This window comes from Drosophila erecta, unplaced genomic scaffold (assembly GCF_003286155.1).
Source record: "Drosophila erecta strain 14021-0224.00,06,07 unplaced genomic scaffold, DereRS2 tig00000021-arrow-pilon, whole genome shotgun sequence".
Lineage (NCBI taxonomy): Eukaryota > Metazoa > Arthropoda > Insecta > Diptera > Drosophilidae > Drosophila > Drosophila erecta.
The window spans coordinates 9360006-9379765 of record NW_020825198.1 but is presented as its reverse complement, the minus strand read 5'-3'; the positions used below and the strand labels follow the sequence as shown (position 1 = coordinate 9379765).

At 39.3% G+C, this 19760-nt stretch overlaps 1 protein-coding gene across 1 annotated transcript in view; it reads right to left on the bottom strand.

Moving 5' to 3' along the window:
* LOC6545432 overlaps positions 1–19760 on the bottom strand; it is a 62915-nt gene that overhangs the window by 4826 nt on the left and 38329 nt on the right. Inside the window, exons 4-5 of the mRNA XM_001972085.3 lie at positions 4348–4450; positions 636–658 (exon numbers count right to left, since the gene is read on the bottom strand). Of these exons, the coding sequence (XP_001972121.2) occupies positions 636–658; positions 4348–4450 (126 nt within the window). The remainder of the gene's footprint in view (positions 1–635; positions 659–4347; positions 4451–19760) is intronic.

Sequence of the window (19760 nt, the reverse complement as noted above, 5' to 3'; positions counted from 1 at the left end):
TCAGCTGCCGCAGGAGGAGCAGCAGCATCTCTGATTTGTGGCACGAACGTGAAGTTCATGCATTGTCGTCAAAAATTTGTCTTCATTTTGTTAGTTTACCTTCCTTCCACGCCAGTCGCAGGAAACAAATTAAAATGTTGGCACACCAAAAAAGGGAGCTGAAGTCCCAAGAACGAAAGATTTCTTTGAATTGCATGCCATGGCAGAATTATGCAATTAAAAATGGAAATGAAAATGCAAAGAGAAGCCAAGACCCTCGATGATGAGCAAGGTAACAAAAAACCTGACCTGACTTGGCATAGCTAATTAATCAGACGTGGCAAAAAACATCATGATTTTTTTATAGGAAGTGAGATATTGAATGGATAACACTTTAGAGTTTATGGGAAATTAAAATGTTGTTTGCTTGCCAACTTTCAAAGTAACATCTGAATTCTTCTCTAGAATTTAACAACTTAAGCCAAGGAAATTAAATGATATAAGTGATTAAATGATATATTTATAAATAACTAGGTTCCCAACCATTAAACAGCCACAATTTATATAACCTGCTGATTCGCCTTTAATCACCCACTATAAATCATTTACCCCATTTAAATAATAGCATTGAATAAAGAAAACATTTATTCACTTACCATTGGCATTCGCTGATTTAATTCTGCAAAGATAAGAATGGAAAAATGTGTAGCAATTAATAAACAGAATTTTAATAGACTGCCGGGCATAAATTAGTATAAAGTAAATGTCAAACTTGTCGAGCGACAAAATGGCAAATGCCAAAACGAATGACTTAGGACACAAGCTTGAGCGAACGAATGACTCAAGACACAAACTTGGGCCACGCAAATGCTTTAACAGCCGGTTGCGTGTGACGCGAACCGACATGCCGATAAAGTTTTAAGCTAATATAAAGTATCTGCTGTGCCCGATAAAAATCCACCGACAACAACGGAATTGCATTATCCAGCACCCAGGGAACACATTTGCCATTTGTTGCGATTAGATTGGAGCCGAAATAAACGGCGAGGATGTTTTTGGCATTTAAGAGCCACTGCATGCTTGCATTTCTTGGGCCTGAGTGATTTAAGCTACCAGCATTGAATTGGCAGGTGTTTTTCGCCATGCCCGCTTTCTATCGACGCTTTTTGGCGCACATTTTCCAATCCGTTTCATTTTCCCCCTCCCAACTACATATTTGCACTTGCTGACTCCGCTTTTCTGGGTCACATCGAACGGCACGAACCTGGGGCCTAAATGGCCATATACTACCTCTCAAAAGGTAGATATATATTCGATCTGTGCGTATCAATTAACCGTCTGTCCGATTTGATTGAGTGCAGTGCGGCATGAGCAGCATTTTCCCCTCGCTTTGCCTTGATCGATTATAATGTTAACTCAGCTCCAGCCAATTCGTTTTTCTCTTTCTTTTTCGTAGCGTTTGTGTTAGTTTCAGTTGTAGTTTTTGTTCTCCTCAATTCAATTAAATTGAACAAGCAGTCGCCGCTGTCTTGGGGGCCTTGGCTTATGCGCTAATTTACCTAGCTCGAGTTTTTCCAGCTGATTTTCCTACAATTTTCCATCGGCGCGTTATGTTCAATTTTCTGCGCTTGTAGTTTCGATCTTTTTTATAGCTCTTTTTTGGAGTTGATCGAGTTTTTTGCATGCTAATTGAACACGCCTTTTTGTGTCTTAAATGCATTAAGCGGTTTAAACTTGACTTTTATTTCTTTGCACAACTAAAAGACGAAATAAAAATGATTTTAGGGGAGCGGGCCTGGCTTAGAAACGAAATCAATATAGAAAGGTGGAGTATTTCTAACAGGTATCGAATTAAAAGGGTCAAAGCTATCAGAAAGGTTAATACTCATAACTGCCGTTGATGAGGGCAATTTATATACAAAGGAATGTTGTAGAATGCGTTCTCTTATCTTGAATTTATTTTATAAAATTACACAACAAAATAAGATATTTTAGCAATCAATTAGAATCTGTTAAAAAAGGTTGTAATGCAGGCTTGAGCCGTCTAATGAAAAGCCACTCCGATTTCCCAATCCTTAAATTATCCGAGTGTCAAATACAAGTCTCAATTGCAATCGTACTTTGAAATTTTTCCGACAAGCCTGTGGAAACCATTGAAAAGACATTACGCCGTCTAGACGTTGAGCAAACATTGTCAAAAAAAGGACAGAAAATTCAAATGGCAGGTGCCACTTAAGACTTAAGCTCAATAAGGTGGCCAAAAGCTAAACAAATCAAGCCGAAAGGCTGTGTACAGAAACAAATGCAAATCTGGCGACTTGGTGGGGACATGTGCCAAGCAAATTTATAGCACCATTACGACCAGATCGAGAATTGCATCAATATGCAAATAAGTGTAACCGATATTACATGTAATTGCTGCTAATTTGGCAGCCAACACGTCCGACCACGACGTGACATGCTCCACACACCGACTTACGGCCAAACGGACGTACGGACCAAAAAGCCGAGAGACGGTTGCGAAAACCAGACCCAAAATGAGTGACTAAGGCTGACGGCTAGGCAAACACCGTGACATTCCGGCTGACAAGGGGACGGGTGCGCGGAGGTCCTCAGGTGATTAATGCAAAATCAAATTTGGTCCAAAAACCGTGAGAATAGGAGACCGACTGCACTTGATTGAGACAACTTGGCGCAGGAAGGTGAGTTTCCAGAAGGCAGTGCTGAGTAAATTATTGAGTACTTCGGGGTCATAAAGCTATGCAACTTTCTCTAATTTCAGTCAATTAAAATGTATATCGTATCACATAATAATTACTATACTCCCTTAGATATGAAGCTCCCCATATACTGTTTTTCGTAGGATATACCACTTCAAATGTGTGTTAAGTATGAAGTCAAGGTACTCATTAAAAAAGTTGTATAATCATTTAAAAGCCAATCATCGCCAGCGAACCCTCATATTGATATCGAGTTATTTGCCTATCTCAAAAATATATTCAGCCATCTAAGCGAACGACTTCATTCCAACTCCTGTTCGAACTCACATTTCGCGTCTGTTTGTTTTGGCTTGGGCGTATAATTTGCAAAATTAATTTTATGCAAACATGCCGCCGAATAAGACGACATGACAATTTAATTGGACGCGACATGTGGCCGGCGTTTCCACTTCACTTCAAACTGGAAGCCCACGGCAGCAATCGCATAACAAGCGCGGCGCCTGCGCATTCGCCCATTCCAATTGGACAAAGATTTCTGTTAATTTGGCGCTCGCGTGTGTTGTTCTGTACCGCCCCCGCCATCCGCCCCTCCGCCACTTCGCCAGCCCGTTGCGTCCATCAAAAGCCATCCCATGCCGCGTTAACTCCTATTTAAATGTACTCGAAATCGCCAATATCTGCGATTGGAGTGTGTGACCCACTCTGCACGGCCTTTTTGATAGACCGTACAAAACCCAGGCCATTTTGGCCATATAAGAACGCCTGTGGCAAAAGGCATGTTTCGCTTAAAGAGCAATTAAGTAATAAAGCAATTTCATGTTCCTTTGTTTTCGGCATCGATTATTCTCAACCGCTGTTGCCCATTTTTATTTATATATCTATTTTTTTGCCCTGGCGTTGACTCACTTAAGAGGTTTATTTATTTTTTGGTGGGCGTTTAATTGAATTGCTGGTGTTGCCGCTTCGTGCCGCCCGTGTGGGCAATGCATTGTAAATCTTTATAGTTACACAGATCCCACAGCTCAGATATTCGCGTTAATATGAGAGGCCATACGAGTATGTATGAAATTCAATTTGTACGGCGTTGTAAATGTCGCCGTCGACGGAACATGACGGATCGTTGGGGTCGTCAAGGGGTTAAGAGTTGAATGTCCTCTTCTCCCGGCTGCCCAACTCATATGTGTGTACTTTTGCATCTTTTTATCATGACTAATTGCGGCATATTTCTAGCTAAATGCCAAAATTTGACTGTTTATTCATTATTTAATTTTTATTTATTCGCCGCTTGTTTTGGCCAATTAATTTTGAACGGTCAATTTATGAGGCCTCGTGGGGAAGAGTCAACATTTATTTATCGTTTGCAATTGAACATGTTTAAGAAATGCCCAAAAGAGTTTTGTGGAAATCGCCATCTACGACCAGTTGTGTCATGAATAAGTTAAAGGAAACACACTATAAATATAAGCTCTTAAATTCCTTTTTTTTGTTTTTATGGCATGGTAACTTTATGAACTCTGGGCGAGATTTTGACTAGTTTGGTTTTGGTAATACCTTCGCAACACTGGTCAAATAAAATCTAAGGCTATCTAGTCATTATATACATTATAAATCTATATAAATCATTATTTAAGTTTGTCAGTGAACTTACCTTCTACATCTTAGAACTATGACCATTACAATAGCACCTATTAGAGCCGATATGATTGAAACTATGATTAGGGTGAATGCCCATCCAAGTTCGCCGGCGGTTTCTGCAAAGAGGAAGCCGCAAACACAAAAATGGTTAATATAAGTGCTGAATATAAGTGCTGATATATCTGTGGAATGTGTGTGTAATGAGCATAATGGAACTAGATGATCGGGTTGGCCAACGGTGTATATAATACTTTTATGATTATGCTATTTTTACGAAGCGATGGCGATAAAGATGATGAATTCATAAAAAGTTATGAATAAGTTAGTAGGAGTATGAAATATGTATAAATAACGTGAATTTATGTATATAAATAAGGCTACAGTGGTCACACGCATTCTGCGCCTGTAATCGCATTGGCTGTGGAGTACATTTATTTTGGAATTTATTATTTTGGATGTCTGGTCGCATCTTAGTATCTTCGTATCTTAGGATCAGTGTGTAAAGTTGCAATACATATTCTTCGTACTTTTGATACCCCCATCATAAAAAAGAAACTCTTTTATTCGTGAGTAGAGTCAATTAGAGCTCGAGCTGTGGTAGGTTGTGTGCGATTAAATAGAATTTGCTCTTGTAAATAAAGCGACTCGAATTCAACTGGAGAGCGGCTTAAATTTTCTTAAATGCTCGGGCAGTTAACGATGCAAAATTAATTACAAACTTTATTATCTTAACAACTTGAGAGAGACACGCTGACGTCGCCGTTAACGTCGCTGCCCCCGCTGGTGATTTAGAATATTTATGGCCGCAGTTAAATGAGGCGAGCAAATGGTAGTGCAGGGGGCACTTCGCATTGCCATCCTCTATATGTCTGGTATCTGTCTCTTTCCCACTGCCGCCCAGCACATGCGTTTTGACCCTTTTTCGCCTAGTCCGCTATCTCTAAGTGGGCATCGGTTGGCCATATGAAGGGGAAAAAGGTTAAATTCAGCAAACAGAAATCAACACGCATATAAATATTTCAGCCCGCCTTCTGGCCTTTCTGTGCCATGGTTTATATCCTTTTGATAAAAGCCGAAGCGAAATTGAAGATGAAATAAACAGATATCAGAAGGAGGACAAGGTCGCGATATTAACACCCTGCATTGAATGCCTATATGGGATTATTGATACCCTTCATTTCTGTGCCAGCTTAAGTATTCCGCGTTTGCCGGGTGAAACTCTCTCCATTTTCCGATTATAATTTTTTCGCTATTGTCTAATAAGTTGGATTGCTTTCCCTCTAGTTACATCATATTTCACCTTGAGCTTGGTGCTCTATTGTATCTCAGGTTTCACCTGTATCGCCATCAACTCTTTCCAAGGGCATTGCCCAATAATGGTCAGCAACCTAGCCGCTACTAACTGGTGAATGGAGTATCCGCATCGCCTGGTGCTCCTGGCTTACGCCTCCCCCCCCAACCTTTGACCCCATTTTCGCGCTTATAAATTTAACCCAACCCCTCATCGTTTGTTAGCTCATTGCCAGTTGCTTAAATATTTATACTATGCCACGGTGCTATAATGAAAGCAAACGCCATTATGTTTCTTCTGAGCTCCTTTCCTCCCGGCATCTTTCGGTGAGTCCCCCTCTTTCATTGTCTTCGCCCCGTTATAATTCAATTGGCCAAGAAAAAAACAAGAGAAATAAAATAACCCCGAACTCGGTACCTCGAAAACTGGTAAATGGGTAACGTCTTTGGAAACTGGGTAATTAATAACAAACAGAATGGAGCGAGTGAAAAGCAATTTTCGCTTGAATTGAGGATGTGGGCGTGGTTAGCAGGAAACGCGTTAATAGGCGGCGCCTCAGAAAGTGTTAAACAAAAAATTGGAATGAAAAAACAAAGACCAAGAAAATTAACTGAAATGAGTATAAAGTATAACGAGCTCCACTTGTTAATTGAACTAACGAGTTGAGAGAAGAGAAATATTGCATTTTACTGACTTGTGCTTCAGCTTCACCAAAGACACTAGAATAATAAAAAAGGCGTAACGGCCATACATTGAATTCTTGAGGCAGGACCAGCGCACCAAAGAATCACTAAGATCTTTGGTTTTCGGTAGCAACATGCTGCTGATTATGATCGCTTGGTAATTCAAACCGATAAATCTTAAATTTTTGTAGGCAAAATTGTGAGATTTTTCGGTTTGAATTACCATGCGACCAGGAATTCCAGAAGGTGACCAACGAACGTTTGGTTTTCGGTAGCAACCTGCTGCTGATTATGATCGCCTGGTAATTTAATCCGAAAAATCTACAATTTGCCAAAGAAATTAACATTTTGCAGGCAAAATTGTGAGATTTTTCGGTTTAAATTATTAGGCGATCATAATTTTAAACACTTGTATAAATAACACTTACCTGGTTATTTGTTCAAGAGGGATGCCAATGTCATCTTGCAAGTAATCAGGAACGCATACACTACTACACACACTACACATACACTACATTCACTGCTCGACCGGTAAGAAAGATGACTTGGAATATTTTGTGACTCTAAATTAGAAGACATGCCTTACAGTCCTCACCAGAACCAGTTGGGAATTATAGGGATATAGGACACGAAAAATCTACAATTTGCCATATATATTTACACTTTATGTGCAAAATTGAAAGATTTTTCGGTTTGAATTACCAGGCGAACAGGAATTCCAGAAGGTGACCAACGATCGTTTGGTTTTCGGTAGCAACCTGCTGCTGATTATGATCGCCTGGTAATTCAATTCGAAAAATCTACAATTTGCCATAAATATTTACATTTTCTAGGCAAAATTGTGAGATTTTTCGGCTTAAATTACCAGGCGAACAGGAATTCCAGAAGGTGACCAACGATCGTTTGGTTTTCGGTAGCAACCTGCTGCTGATTATGATCATGATTATGATTTAAATCCGAAAAATCTACAATTTGCCATAACAATTTACGTTTTGCAGGCAAAATTGTGAGATTTTTCGGTTTGAATTACCAGGCGAACAGGAATTCCAGAAGGTGACCAACGATCGTTTGGTTTTCGGTAGCAAACTGCTGCTGATTATGATCATGATTATGATTTAAATCCGAAAAATCTACAATTTGCCATCAAAATTTACGTTTTGCAGGCAAAATTGTGAGATTTTTCGGTTTGAATTACCAGGCGAACAGGAATTCCAGAAGGTGACCAACGATCGTTTGGTTTTCGGTAGCAAACTGCTGTGCATACTGCTCACATACGCATACATACATACATACATACATACATACATACATACATACATACATACATACATACATACATACATACATACATACATACATACATACTTACATACATACATACATACATACATACATACACACATACATACATACATACATACATACATACCGAAAACATACCGAAAACATACCGAAAGCATGGCAAATTGTAGATTTTTCGAATTGAATTACCAGGCGATCATAATCAGCAGCAAGTTGCTACCGAAAACCAAACGATCATTGGTCACCTTCTGGAATTCCTGTTCGCCTGGTAATTTAAACCGAAAAATCTCGCAATTTTGTCTCCAAAATGTAAATATTTATGGCAAATTGTAGAGTTACACAACATACATATGTACATACATACATACATACATACATACATACATACACACATACATACATACATACATACATACATACATACATACATACATACATACATACATACATACATACATACATACATACATACATACATACATACATACATACATACATACATACATACATACATACATACATACATACATACATACATATATACATACATACATATATGCATACATACATCGAAAACCAAACGATCCTTGGTCACCTTCTGGAATTCCTGTTCGCCTGGTAATTTAAGCCGAAAAATCTCACAATTTTGCTTAGAAAATGTAAATATTTATGGCAAATTGTAGATTTTTCGAATTGAATTACCAGGCGATCATAATCAGCAGCAGGTTGCTACCGAAAACCAAACGATCGTTGGTCACCTTCTGGAATTCCTGTTCGCCTGGTAATTCAAACCGAAAAATCTTTCAATTTTGCCCACAAAGTGTAAATATTTTTTTTTGCAAATTGTAGATTTTTCGTGTCCATAGCCCTATAATTCCCAACTGGTTCTCGTGAGGGCTGTAAGGCATGTCTTCTAATTTAGAGTCACAAAATATTCCAAGTCATCTTTCTTACCGGTCGAGCAGTGAATGTAGTGTATGTGTAGTAGTGTATGCGTTCTTGATTACTTGCAAGATCACATTGGCATCCCTCTTAAACAAATAACCAGGTAAGTGTTATTTATACAAGTGTTTGAAATTATGATCGCCTAATAATTTAAACCGAAAAATCTTACAATTTTGCGCACAAAATGTAAATATTTATGGTAAATTATAGATTTTTCGGATTGAATTGCCAGGCGATCATAATGAGCAGCAGGTTGCTACCGAAAACCAAAGGATCGTTTGTCACCTTTTGGAATTCCTGTTCGCCTGGTAATTCAAACCGAAAAATCTCACAATTTTGCCCACAAAGTGTAAATATTTATGTCAAATTGTAGATTTTTCGTGTCCTATAGCCCTATAATTCCCAACTGGTTCTAGTGAGGACTGTAAGGCATGTCTTCTAATTTAGAGTCACAAAATATTCCAAGTAATCTTTCTTACCGGTCGAGCAGTGAGTAAAGTGTATGTGTAGTAATGTATGTGTTCCTAAGTGTGATTACTTGCAAGATCACATTGGCATCCCTCTTGAACAAATAACCAGGCAAGTATTATTTATACAAGTGTTTGAAGTTGTGATCGCCTAATAATTTAAGCCGAAAAATCTCACAATTTTGCCTGCAAAATGTCAATTTTTTTGGCAAATTGTAGATTTTTCGGATTGAATTACCAGGCGATCATAATCAGCAGCAGGTTGCTACCGAAAACCAAACGATCGTTGGTCACCTTTTGGAATTTCTGTTCGCCTGGTAATTCAAACCGAAAAATCTCACAATTTTGCCCACAAAGTGTAAATATTTATGGGAAATTGTAGATTTTTCGTGTCCTATAGCCCTATAATTCCCAACTAGTTCTCGTGAAGGCTGTTCCTAAGTGTGATTACTTGCAAGATCACATTGGCATCCCTCTTGAACAAATTACCAGTCAAATATTATACATACAAGTGTTTGAAATGTTATAATATTTATTTTAAAATATTTATTCATAAAAAATTTCCGTTTTTTTTCTCAATCTGTCCTTTTTTTTCAGAAAAATTTTGCCATCACTGATGCGTACAAGAGAGTTGCTGGCTCTAGAGCGCTCTCTCTCTCTGGCTCTTGTTATTCTTATTATTCTAGTGTCTTTGGCTTCACAACATGACTTCTATGCGTGAGCTAGTCTACGTGGAAAGAAAATTACTCTGCTGATTTGCATTAAAAGTAACAACTTTCTGGCTGGAAAACCGTTGGCCATAGGCGGATTTCCTTTAATTAAAATTGGGTAATTGGGTAATAATCAGTTTTTATTGACTGCACTTCTAATTATTTGTTTAGAGAGCAAAGGGTGTTTCTTGGCCATTAAACAGCACGAAGAATGCATGCGGTTTGATTTGTAATATTTCCACATAAATTAGCTTACACTTTTCAGAAGCTATCGCATGCAACATCTGCATTCCTGTCCGTGAATTTTCCCCAGCTTTTTGGCATCAAGGACTTTGGCCTGTCGGATGCTGTCAGGTCGCCCGATCCGATTGTAATTCCCCAAAAGGCTCGTAAATAGCTAAAGCAGGACAGGATGGGGACCCTTTTAGCCAGCCACTCGAACTCGTATTTATGCCACTCGCTGGCATTCAACAGGTGTGCACCGATCGCCGATCACCGCTCTACGCAATCGGGCTGAATTCAGGTATTTATTTACAATTTACAGGTATTTATTAGCAGTCTCTTCGCCTGGCTGATCTATTTCAGTTGGCTGCGGACCTAATTGGCAACTCATTAAAATAATTTCGTGCAACGGACAATGGGCTTTGGTGTACTTTTGTTTTGGCATATGTACATACCTAGAACATGGCCAGTGGATTTAGCTTTTCTCGGAACTTTTTGGACTTGACACGAGCAAATGTTGTGCTGTTGTGCAGCTGTGCTGAAGTTTTCCGCGAAACTGGGCAACATGCAACAGCAACAGCAACAGCGACTGCAGCAGCAGCAGCAGGAGGTTGCCGCAGATACATCCATCAGATACAAATGAGGGCCCGCAGATGCAACCGCCGCCGCCGCCGCCGCCGCCGCCAACCGCCAACTCACTTCTGTGAGTCTGTCTGTCTGTCGGCAATTGTAATAATCGATCTGCATGCCGAGATGATTGATGATGCGTTTCGGCCAAATGCTCTCAAGATTTATGGTTTCAGTTGCATATCCACTTATGCACCCCCCTCCCTTCGACTTATCGGCCCCGTTAACAGGCTTGTATCTCAAATGCCGAAAGCCCGCGACATAATTTCGATTCCCCGACGTTTATTGCACATTATCGCATAATGCAAGTGGTATACGAGTATATAGAGCGATATATGCAAATTTCGACACCGCTTAGCCCACCTGCCAAAGTGGGAGAGCCAGTGGAGTCCAGCTACTGCAGTAAATCATTAAAATCGCTGGGCCCACGGCAATGCAGCTGAGCATTTGAGCCCCGAAAACTGTCGCAGTTTCGGATTCGTTTTTTTTTATTTTCGCTTTTTTTTGGATTTAATTGCCTGGCCAAAAATGCCGAAAATGAACAGGCGGGCTTACACAGACAACAAGTTTTCCTGGCATTATCTAACAAATGTATCGGGGGGCGGCAGGGGGCGTGGCCGCAGGGGGTAGCCTGCATTCGTGCTGAAATAAAAGGCATCGACTGGCCAAACTACGACTCAATTAACAGTCCACACAATTAAATTAAATGGTCGCATTTGTTTTCAAATTGAGCAATTAAGAAATGATTTAGCGACTTTTTTGGCATTGGAATTTCTGTGCGCCGACGGTGGGCGATACGGCGATTCAAATTAAATTCAAGATAATTAATTAACAGGCCAGCAGATGATTAAAACGGTAAGCGAATTGCACAATTAAATCAAAAAAAGAAATGTCATGATTTTCTGAACCCTACAAGATGTTTCAAGAATTTTAAAGTCATAAAAGTTATAGCCCCGTGAATAAAAGCCATATTGTGTGGAAAAATAACAGATGTGTGCCAAAAGTCAAACACACCTCGCAAAAGCACATATATCTGTCACTGCACACAAACTGAAATTCCCTTAACCAACTTTCTTACAAATTTTCAGGAACAACATATGGTCGAAACAAGACTCGATTTCCGAAACGAAGAAAGTCCCGAAAAAGGCGAACGAAAATTAAATGACAAATTAAATAATGTCAGCAACGCGGCGGTTGCCCAAAGGTTAAAGCCATAAAAAAGAGGGCCAGGTTGCGTACTCGGTTAAGCCAATATAATAAATTACATGGCGACAGTGGCGATAATCAAATGAACAACAGCAGTAAGAATAACAACAACAGCAAAGTGCAACATGCGTCCGGACCAAAAGTCATTAAATAAAACGCACTGAAAAATGTTTTTTCCCTGCTTTATATATATTTGTTTTATTTTTTCCTTGCTGGTCAACGGCTGCAAATTGTCAGCGAAAATGAAATAAAAATTAAACTGAATGCGCAGGCGCACAGGCATGGAGGGTAAAAAAGTGGGGAACTGGGGGGACTGACAGGACCCCCAGCGGCGGCGCCACCAGATACAAGATACAGATACGAAATGTGGATTGGGATTGGGAATGAAGGCAAAGATGCGACATATGCCGAAAATTTTCAACAGAAGTTCGGCTCACAGGAATTTCGCATACAATTTCGGCAAATTTTCGGGTTTTCGGTTTTTATGAGCTGTACAATGGGTATATTGGAATCGTTGGATGGTATGTAGCTGGTTTGTTACCCTATAAAATATATATTTACACCTTACACTCATTAGGTGAAGTAAGAAATAGTTATGTTTATAGTGTTTTTTTCATTATTATCTGCTATGTAAAAGTGAGTATCGGGTATCTCATAGTCGAAAAACCGGAGTAAACGCTTGTGATTTTACCCAGCGCAGTTTAATTGCGATGATGCGAAGAAACTGGGTGCTCAAAAGTATCATTAGCGCAATGAAATCCTTTTCGCTACCAGCTATAACAACAATTACGCGGACAAGCAATTAAAACTAAATTGAGTTGTCAATCCGGGAGTAGGATGTCATGTAAATACGTTTGAATTGAATTGCATGTGAAACACTCTTCAAACAGCACTCGACACTCAGTCAGTCGGAGTTGCTCTGGGCCATTGTCTGGGTTTTGGGCTTTGGGTTTTGGCCCGTCGCTCTGAGTCTGCACCTTTTTGGTCTAATTAAGCGCCACAATTAAGTGCAAATGTGTATCCCCGTGTGCTGGTAATGTGCACCGTAATTACGCACTGCAGACGAGAGTTGGTAACATTTTTTATGGCCAACGTTTTTGCGATGAGATGAAATGAGCTGAGGTGCGGTGTGCTTGGTTACAACTGTTAATTTGTGGTCAATACCACACGATATTCCAGTTGCTACCCTGTTGGAAAATTACTTTTCTGCCCTTTTTTCAGGGTTTTCAGTTTTTTCAGTTTTTTTCGTAGCAGGTGAGAGAAACTTGCTACTGTGGCCATCATTAGCCATTGTTTATTCAGAGTTTTTCAGTGCCCGTGTATTTTGTGTATTTAATTACTTAATTTTACCGCAGTGGCAAGTGGCATTGGTGGTAATTTAGTCAACTGCACATGGCGTTTTTTTATTGCGGGGGTGCGTTTCCAAATTTGTTTGTCAAAGGCACCATAAACACTATGATAGTAATAAAAACTTAGAAATATGTGGTTATACATCGGATACTGGCCATAACTTTAGCGCTATCAAGTCAAGTCAAGTCTAATCGTGAATTAGTAACAATCTGGATTTTTCGCTTCCAGCTACCTTAAATCAAACCCCACCCAGCCAAAATATGCATGCCCAAACTTTTTACTTAAAACAGCTGCCAACGAAATGTCTGCCAAGTTTTTTTGCCTGTCTTGATTACTCCGATTTTTTCACCGCTGTTTGCAACATTTTTGCCAGGCAAATGGAACTCCCCTTGTCGTTTGCCACCCATTGCAGATATATATTGGCATAATGCCATTAAATGCCTTTGACTTGGCAAGTAAAAGCCAAAATCTGTTGACTGTCAGAAAAGATAGAAACGAAGGACCAAACCCGGCGAGAGTAGATTCAATTATGCAAAAGAGCAAGGAAATTCAATTTAACAACTGGGATCCGCTCGGGGAAATGTTGAACTTTGGGTTTGGGTGAAGTTCTGGCCTAGACATTGCATTGGATTAATGTAATGTCAATGTAAATTATTATTTATTTGTTTGCGGCACGAGGGCCAGCAAGTCTTGCTGTTTCTCCCACATAAACATTGATTAATTGCCAAAAACAATTAGTGCATTAACACGCTTGTGGAACAACCAACAAATACAGACTGATATAAGACTTACTGGCGGGCATAAATTAAAGCCGACCCGAGTTACCACATAAATTAGGCATTATTCGACTTGATAGCGATCGGATCGCAAAGAAGCCAGCAAATTAAGCAGATACAAAAAAGGGAATTTTTTCGGCCTCAGCCGTTTGTCAAACTAACAGACAGAAACCGACGAAAAAAAGAAATGGAGGAGACATTCATAAAACCTACATGGGAGTTATCATTATTAATAAGGAGAAGCCAAAGCCGTGGCTTTTATAATTCTCATTTAATATGCGAAGGTATCACAGAATGTGGATAGCATTTCCATACAATCAAATGACTCAATTATGACTGCAACTCTGGGCTCCTTTTCGTGCTGAACCGAATTTGCATAACAATGCCAACAAATTATCCACTAAACATTCGGGTAATTATTTAGAAGCAGAACTATGTTCGAGAATCTCGTATGCATATTTCTCAGATATTTCACTGGGCCACTTCTTGGCTTTTTGGCGGCTCATTTAATGTTGAAATGTCTTAATTGAATTTTATATCTCGTCGTCTATTTCACCAGAAAGAGGAAACCTTTTAGGCATTCGATTCGCTGTATCAAATTGAAATATTTAAATGTCATGGCAATGAAGTGACAACAGTTTTTATATGCCACACGGCACACGATTTTCTTTACTTGGCTTTCGGGCTCGGTCTCCAAAAAGGCAAGCGTTTTCCCGATCGTTATCGTGAGTTTCCCAGTGCCCTTTGCTCATTAGGTTTATCACACGCGTTCTGGGCCAAACATTTCACCTTCTCCTTTTATAAGGTTGTCCTTTTCTGGAAGGCAATGGCATCCCGTGGCTAAAACCAGGTAATACCCATGGCTAGACAGGTAAATAAAATTCCAGTTCCTGTTTGACTTTTAGTGCCGCTTGATAAATGTCTGTGTAATTCTCAGGTGTTCTGTTGTCGCTTCTATAAATAAGTCTCAATTTCGTTGGGGTTGTGAAAAAGATACATGGGCATGGATTTTAATTGTTCTGTGCTATTGGATCCTGGGCGTTAAAACTGTGCAGCCCTATGCAAATGAAGGTGATTTATCAAACTTAATGCTTTTCCCGCAGAATTCTCATTAGTTTCAGTTAACCCAAGGACTGATTAATTGTAATACTTTATTCTCTTCGAGAGCTTAGCAAGTTTTCCTGGAGTCCTAACCCTGGCAACATTTGGCAACAACTTCCAAATGAGAACCTATCAATGCCAGTTTTCCCAGTTGCGACCAAAAAACTTTGGCACTCGAATGACAAATGGAACCGCATGGGAAACCCATGGAGGAATTCGACCATTCCCAGGAAACGGATGTGGGCGTGTCGGAGTACATATTTTACAATATTTATTGCTTAGGCGAAAACTTTTTGCCAAGTTGAATTTTAATTAGTTTTGTATATTGCCTCCTTGCAATTCCACGAAAACTTTGCGGCAAATATAAATCTTGCGTAGATGTATTTGTATATTTGTGTGTGTTTTTGTGAGCCGCGAACTTTATAGGCAAAGTCAATTAGGCCCTAAACTTTGGCCGAAAAGAAAGAAAATATTTGGTTATGATTGAGCCAAAATCAACAAATTCAAATTTGTGCTTTAATGAACCGTAAGTCAAATTTGAATACCAAGAAACGACGATACTGAATGCCTCATATATCCAACAGATATGTTAATTGGTGCAGAAAGCTATGTTTTTATTGTTTCAAATATTTTTTATGTGCCCCCAAAGCATATAAAAATGTGATGTTTTATTTATGGGCCAAGAAAAAATTCTTTATTTTTGGATTGCCATTTGGAAAATGCATAAAACACACCCACTCTATTGAGGTAAATGGAAAATGCTAGTTCTTCTAGCTGATTATTTATTCCACGCATTTGGTTAATCTCATATGTATATTCTCAAAAATTCTTTTAATAGTTTTTGAAAGGGTCTGAGGTTTGGTCGGCCCCGGGAAAGAACTTTGCTTGTATTTTATGGCTTATATCTGATATTTAAGGATCAATTTATGCAGCCAAAAGATTATTTCTTTCCCCATGCGATAAAAACTATCTCAACAATCATGAGTAACGACGACGTTACAAGTACAAATGTTTTACTGTCTATCATATCTCCGTGGGTAAAAACTAAGAACTGTTGACACCGCACCGTAAATAATAAAACGAAAAGTCAACCTAAAATGTTACAATAAGAGACAATTAAACAAACAAGGGGCAATCGTAAAAAATGTTCAGAACGAGGCATTTTACTGCTTTTCGTTGATTCATATCGCTTGGCCTATGCAAATGCAAAATGTAACAGGGCAAATGGGACATGTACTGGGAAAAATTCTATAAATTGTGCAGGCTCATCAAAAATATTATGTCAATATTTATAATATATTTACTTTACCATTAATAAATTAAAGTGCGAATATACTTTTATTTAAGAAAATACCTTCCCTTTCAAGACGCTCCTTTTCCCATTTTTGGAATGAATATCCGGAATCTAACGGCTTTTTTCTGAGTGTGGACTGATATCATGGCACGATCATCATAAAATACTTGGGGTCCGACCCAAAAAAAGTCAACAGTTACACGGAGCTTATCTGCGCCACGCATCGTCTAATCAAAATTTAAACAGTAGAACGAACAGGCAACGTTGACTCATAAAAAGTGGACAACTTGGGCTAATTCCTGAGGGCTGACCAGGTAGGCTGTCGTAAAAACATATTTGAAATTAGTTAAACATTAGGTGTTACAGTAAACACTGGGTGTGAGGGGACAGGAGCGTAGGTTGTCGTTGTCAGTTCATAAAATTTTTATGATCTTTGACCTGCAGTTCTGGCTGGCTGTTCTTTTTGTAATGAATAGAAGATCAGGCCAAACGCCAACCTGCTTTCCCGCAAAACCGGACCGCACTTGATGGTAATTTACAACCTATTTGATTGCCAGACTCGCTGATCTTTTTGTCCCGACTTTAATGGGCCAAGTTTACCCACATTTTAATTTAATTTGCTTCAAGTTGAATGGCAGTTGGGGGTCACTAGTCGGAGGCACTAAGTGGAGTATTTAGCATTCTATCTGCGGACTGATGGTTGGATGAATGGCCATTAAAGTGGGCAGCTAATTAAATTGCCTCTTGGCGAAATGCTGATTGAATTTCTCCCGAATACTGCCGCTGGCTAAAAAGTGTTGTAAGTCCATCTGGAAGCGGGCAGTAAATAAATTCGCTGGCTTACATTTTGGGCACCCATCCCCAACATCCTGTCAATCACACTGACCTCCGCAACTGACAAGCCACTGGATTTCCCCAGAGCCCCACAACATATTTTCCCCGAAATTTCCATTTCAAAGGGTGGGTGAGAATTTAATGCTGACTGACGCACATAATTATCCGCGCATGGATTTTCAATTAGGCGAAATTTATGTGAATTTCTCAAATGCTCACGGCTCATTAGTAAATTAGATTTTCAGTCCCTAAAAATACACCAGACAGAATTTGTCGCCTCGCTGCAAAATTTCGAAAGTTGCTCATATAGTTTTGGTTCTATTTTATTTTAAATATCATTTTTGTCCACCCCCTCCCTCTGCTAATGAGCTGCGGTTTTTTGTGGGGAGAAGTGTAAAAAAATTGATTTTTAATTTTTATTTTTCAGCGCCAACCAATAGACTGCTTTCCCCCATAAGAAACTGTTTATGTTTCGGAGCTGGAAAACTGAGAATTGAGTTTCCTTTGATGTTGTCGCTAGAGAATGAGACAATGTTTGTCTGACGTTTTGCGAGATGGCTCTTTGATCTTGAAAGGCGGAGTCGTATATCGTTTCACTAGTAATTAGTACAGAGAACAAAAATCCCACGGACTTCTATATGAAAACTAACTTTGAATACCTTTTCATTAGATACGAAATTAATAAACGATTTCCTATCATGGCTTATCTTATTGAAATCTTTTGATTACACACGGCTTTAATTAAAAGCAATCACCAAGCTGAACCGCAATTTAAAAGCAATTTTACCACTGTAACCAAACGCTGCAGACGGAGCACGAATTGAAGCTCATAAATCGTAATTAAAAAGTGAAAACTATTTTAATCAGCATTTCAGCAATTCTATTAGTACTGCGCCCGCATTTTTAAGGTCTGGATGCAGTGTGTGTGGTCCAGGCACGTTTCTCGGTGCTGGAATCTCATTTTTCTGGCCCGGGGAACTGCGATTCTCCCCCTACGCAAGTCTCGCCCTAATTGATTAAAAAAAGAGGAACAAAAGGGAGCAAGTCCACGACGACGACGCCACAATAAAAATGCAAAATGTAAACAAAGTTAAAAATATTATGGAAAAAAGGAATGGCACACACAAAAAGCATCAACGAAGCACACAGGGTACACAGTACCATCATAATCTTTCTGATGCACTGCAGTAATAATAATTTTTCGATCTCTCGCCGAGCGCTTCTTGTTTATCTTTTTAAAACATTTTTGCATGCTCGCTAGCGGGGAAACCACAAAAAAGCAAAAAATCTACGAGGAAACTCCAACATGCGGAGCAGAAATTATGGAAAATTCCATGAAAATAGCAAATAAGTTTTCTCACTTCCATTCAGCTCCCCAGTTTCTGTGTGTGTGTGTATTATGTTTATTTTTTATGGCTTCAGGCCACAGTGCGTTCGTTGCAACAATTATACGACTCAGAGCACACAGAAGGAACCACGAGGTAGTACATCGACAAATAAAAAAGTGGCAAGAGCAAATAAAAACACTACGAAAACTCACTTATTTCCGCTTACAGTTGGACTATCTTGCAACAGATGCCGAAAAAAATGAATCACGTCTCTCGCGGTTTTACATAAATTTCATAATCTTCGGATTAGTCATGTATTTGGCCAAAAGCTCGGCGTTAACAAGCTATGGCCAATGGTCATGGAGCGGAAAATGTTGGATTTTTCATTTGAGAACGGAAGAAGATGGATTAACATTTAAATGGGAAAACCATTCAGGAGAAACTTAAAGCTAGCCAGTTGGTGGAGTTAACAAGTAAATACTTATAGGTCTGAAAGAGAAATTGTAGGAACATTATTATTATAGACCACATAGGAAAACACGTTAGGGCTGAAAGCTGCTTACTCTCACTCCAATTTGAATCGCATCGTATGTTTGTGCTAATCCTGTTATTGTAGGGAAATAACTTTGCGAATTGCTTTGAGCTAGCATAAATCTGGCAATAAATGTTTTCGTCTATAGTCCTTCAATATTTATGGTGGAGCCCCCAGGACAAAAGCTCAAATGGTCCAGAAAAGGATGGCGAGAACTTCAGGGACTTCGTTTCGTTGCCATGTAATGCGTTATGCGACCAAAGTCAGCAACTTAAATTTATTTATTTGAATTTATTTCACCACCACAATAAAATATCAAAATAGGCGGAAGGAGCCGTCGACTTCAACAGCTGCTGTTTTTGTTGGACGGACCATTGTTGTTACCCCGATGTTGTTGATATCGTTGTTATTGCAATAAAACATTTATTCAACAGCCGCACAAAGTCAAAGAGTCCTTTTTTGGGTTTCGTTTCGATGGTTTGGCTTGGCTTGGTTTGCTTTGACTTTGGCTTTGGTCGGAGACCTTTCATTTTTATTATTGTGCCACAAATTGCTGTAAATATTTGCGGAATATAGAATTGTTACCCTTTATTCTCTTTGTTACTTTTATGGGTGCGACGGGAGGCATAAAGTGGAGCATAAATTATACGAAATACGCTGTTGAAATAATCAAGCGGTTAACTTAAACTGCCATAAAGCAAAAACATGTGAGATCTGCATGGCTAAACGAGGGGCTTAAGTGTCCAGGAAGTGCCATA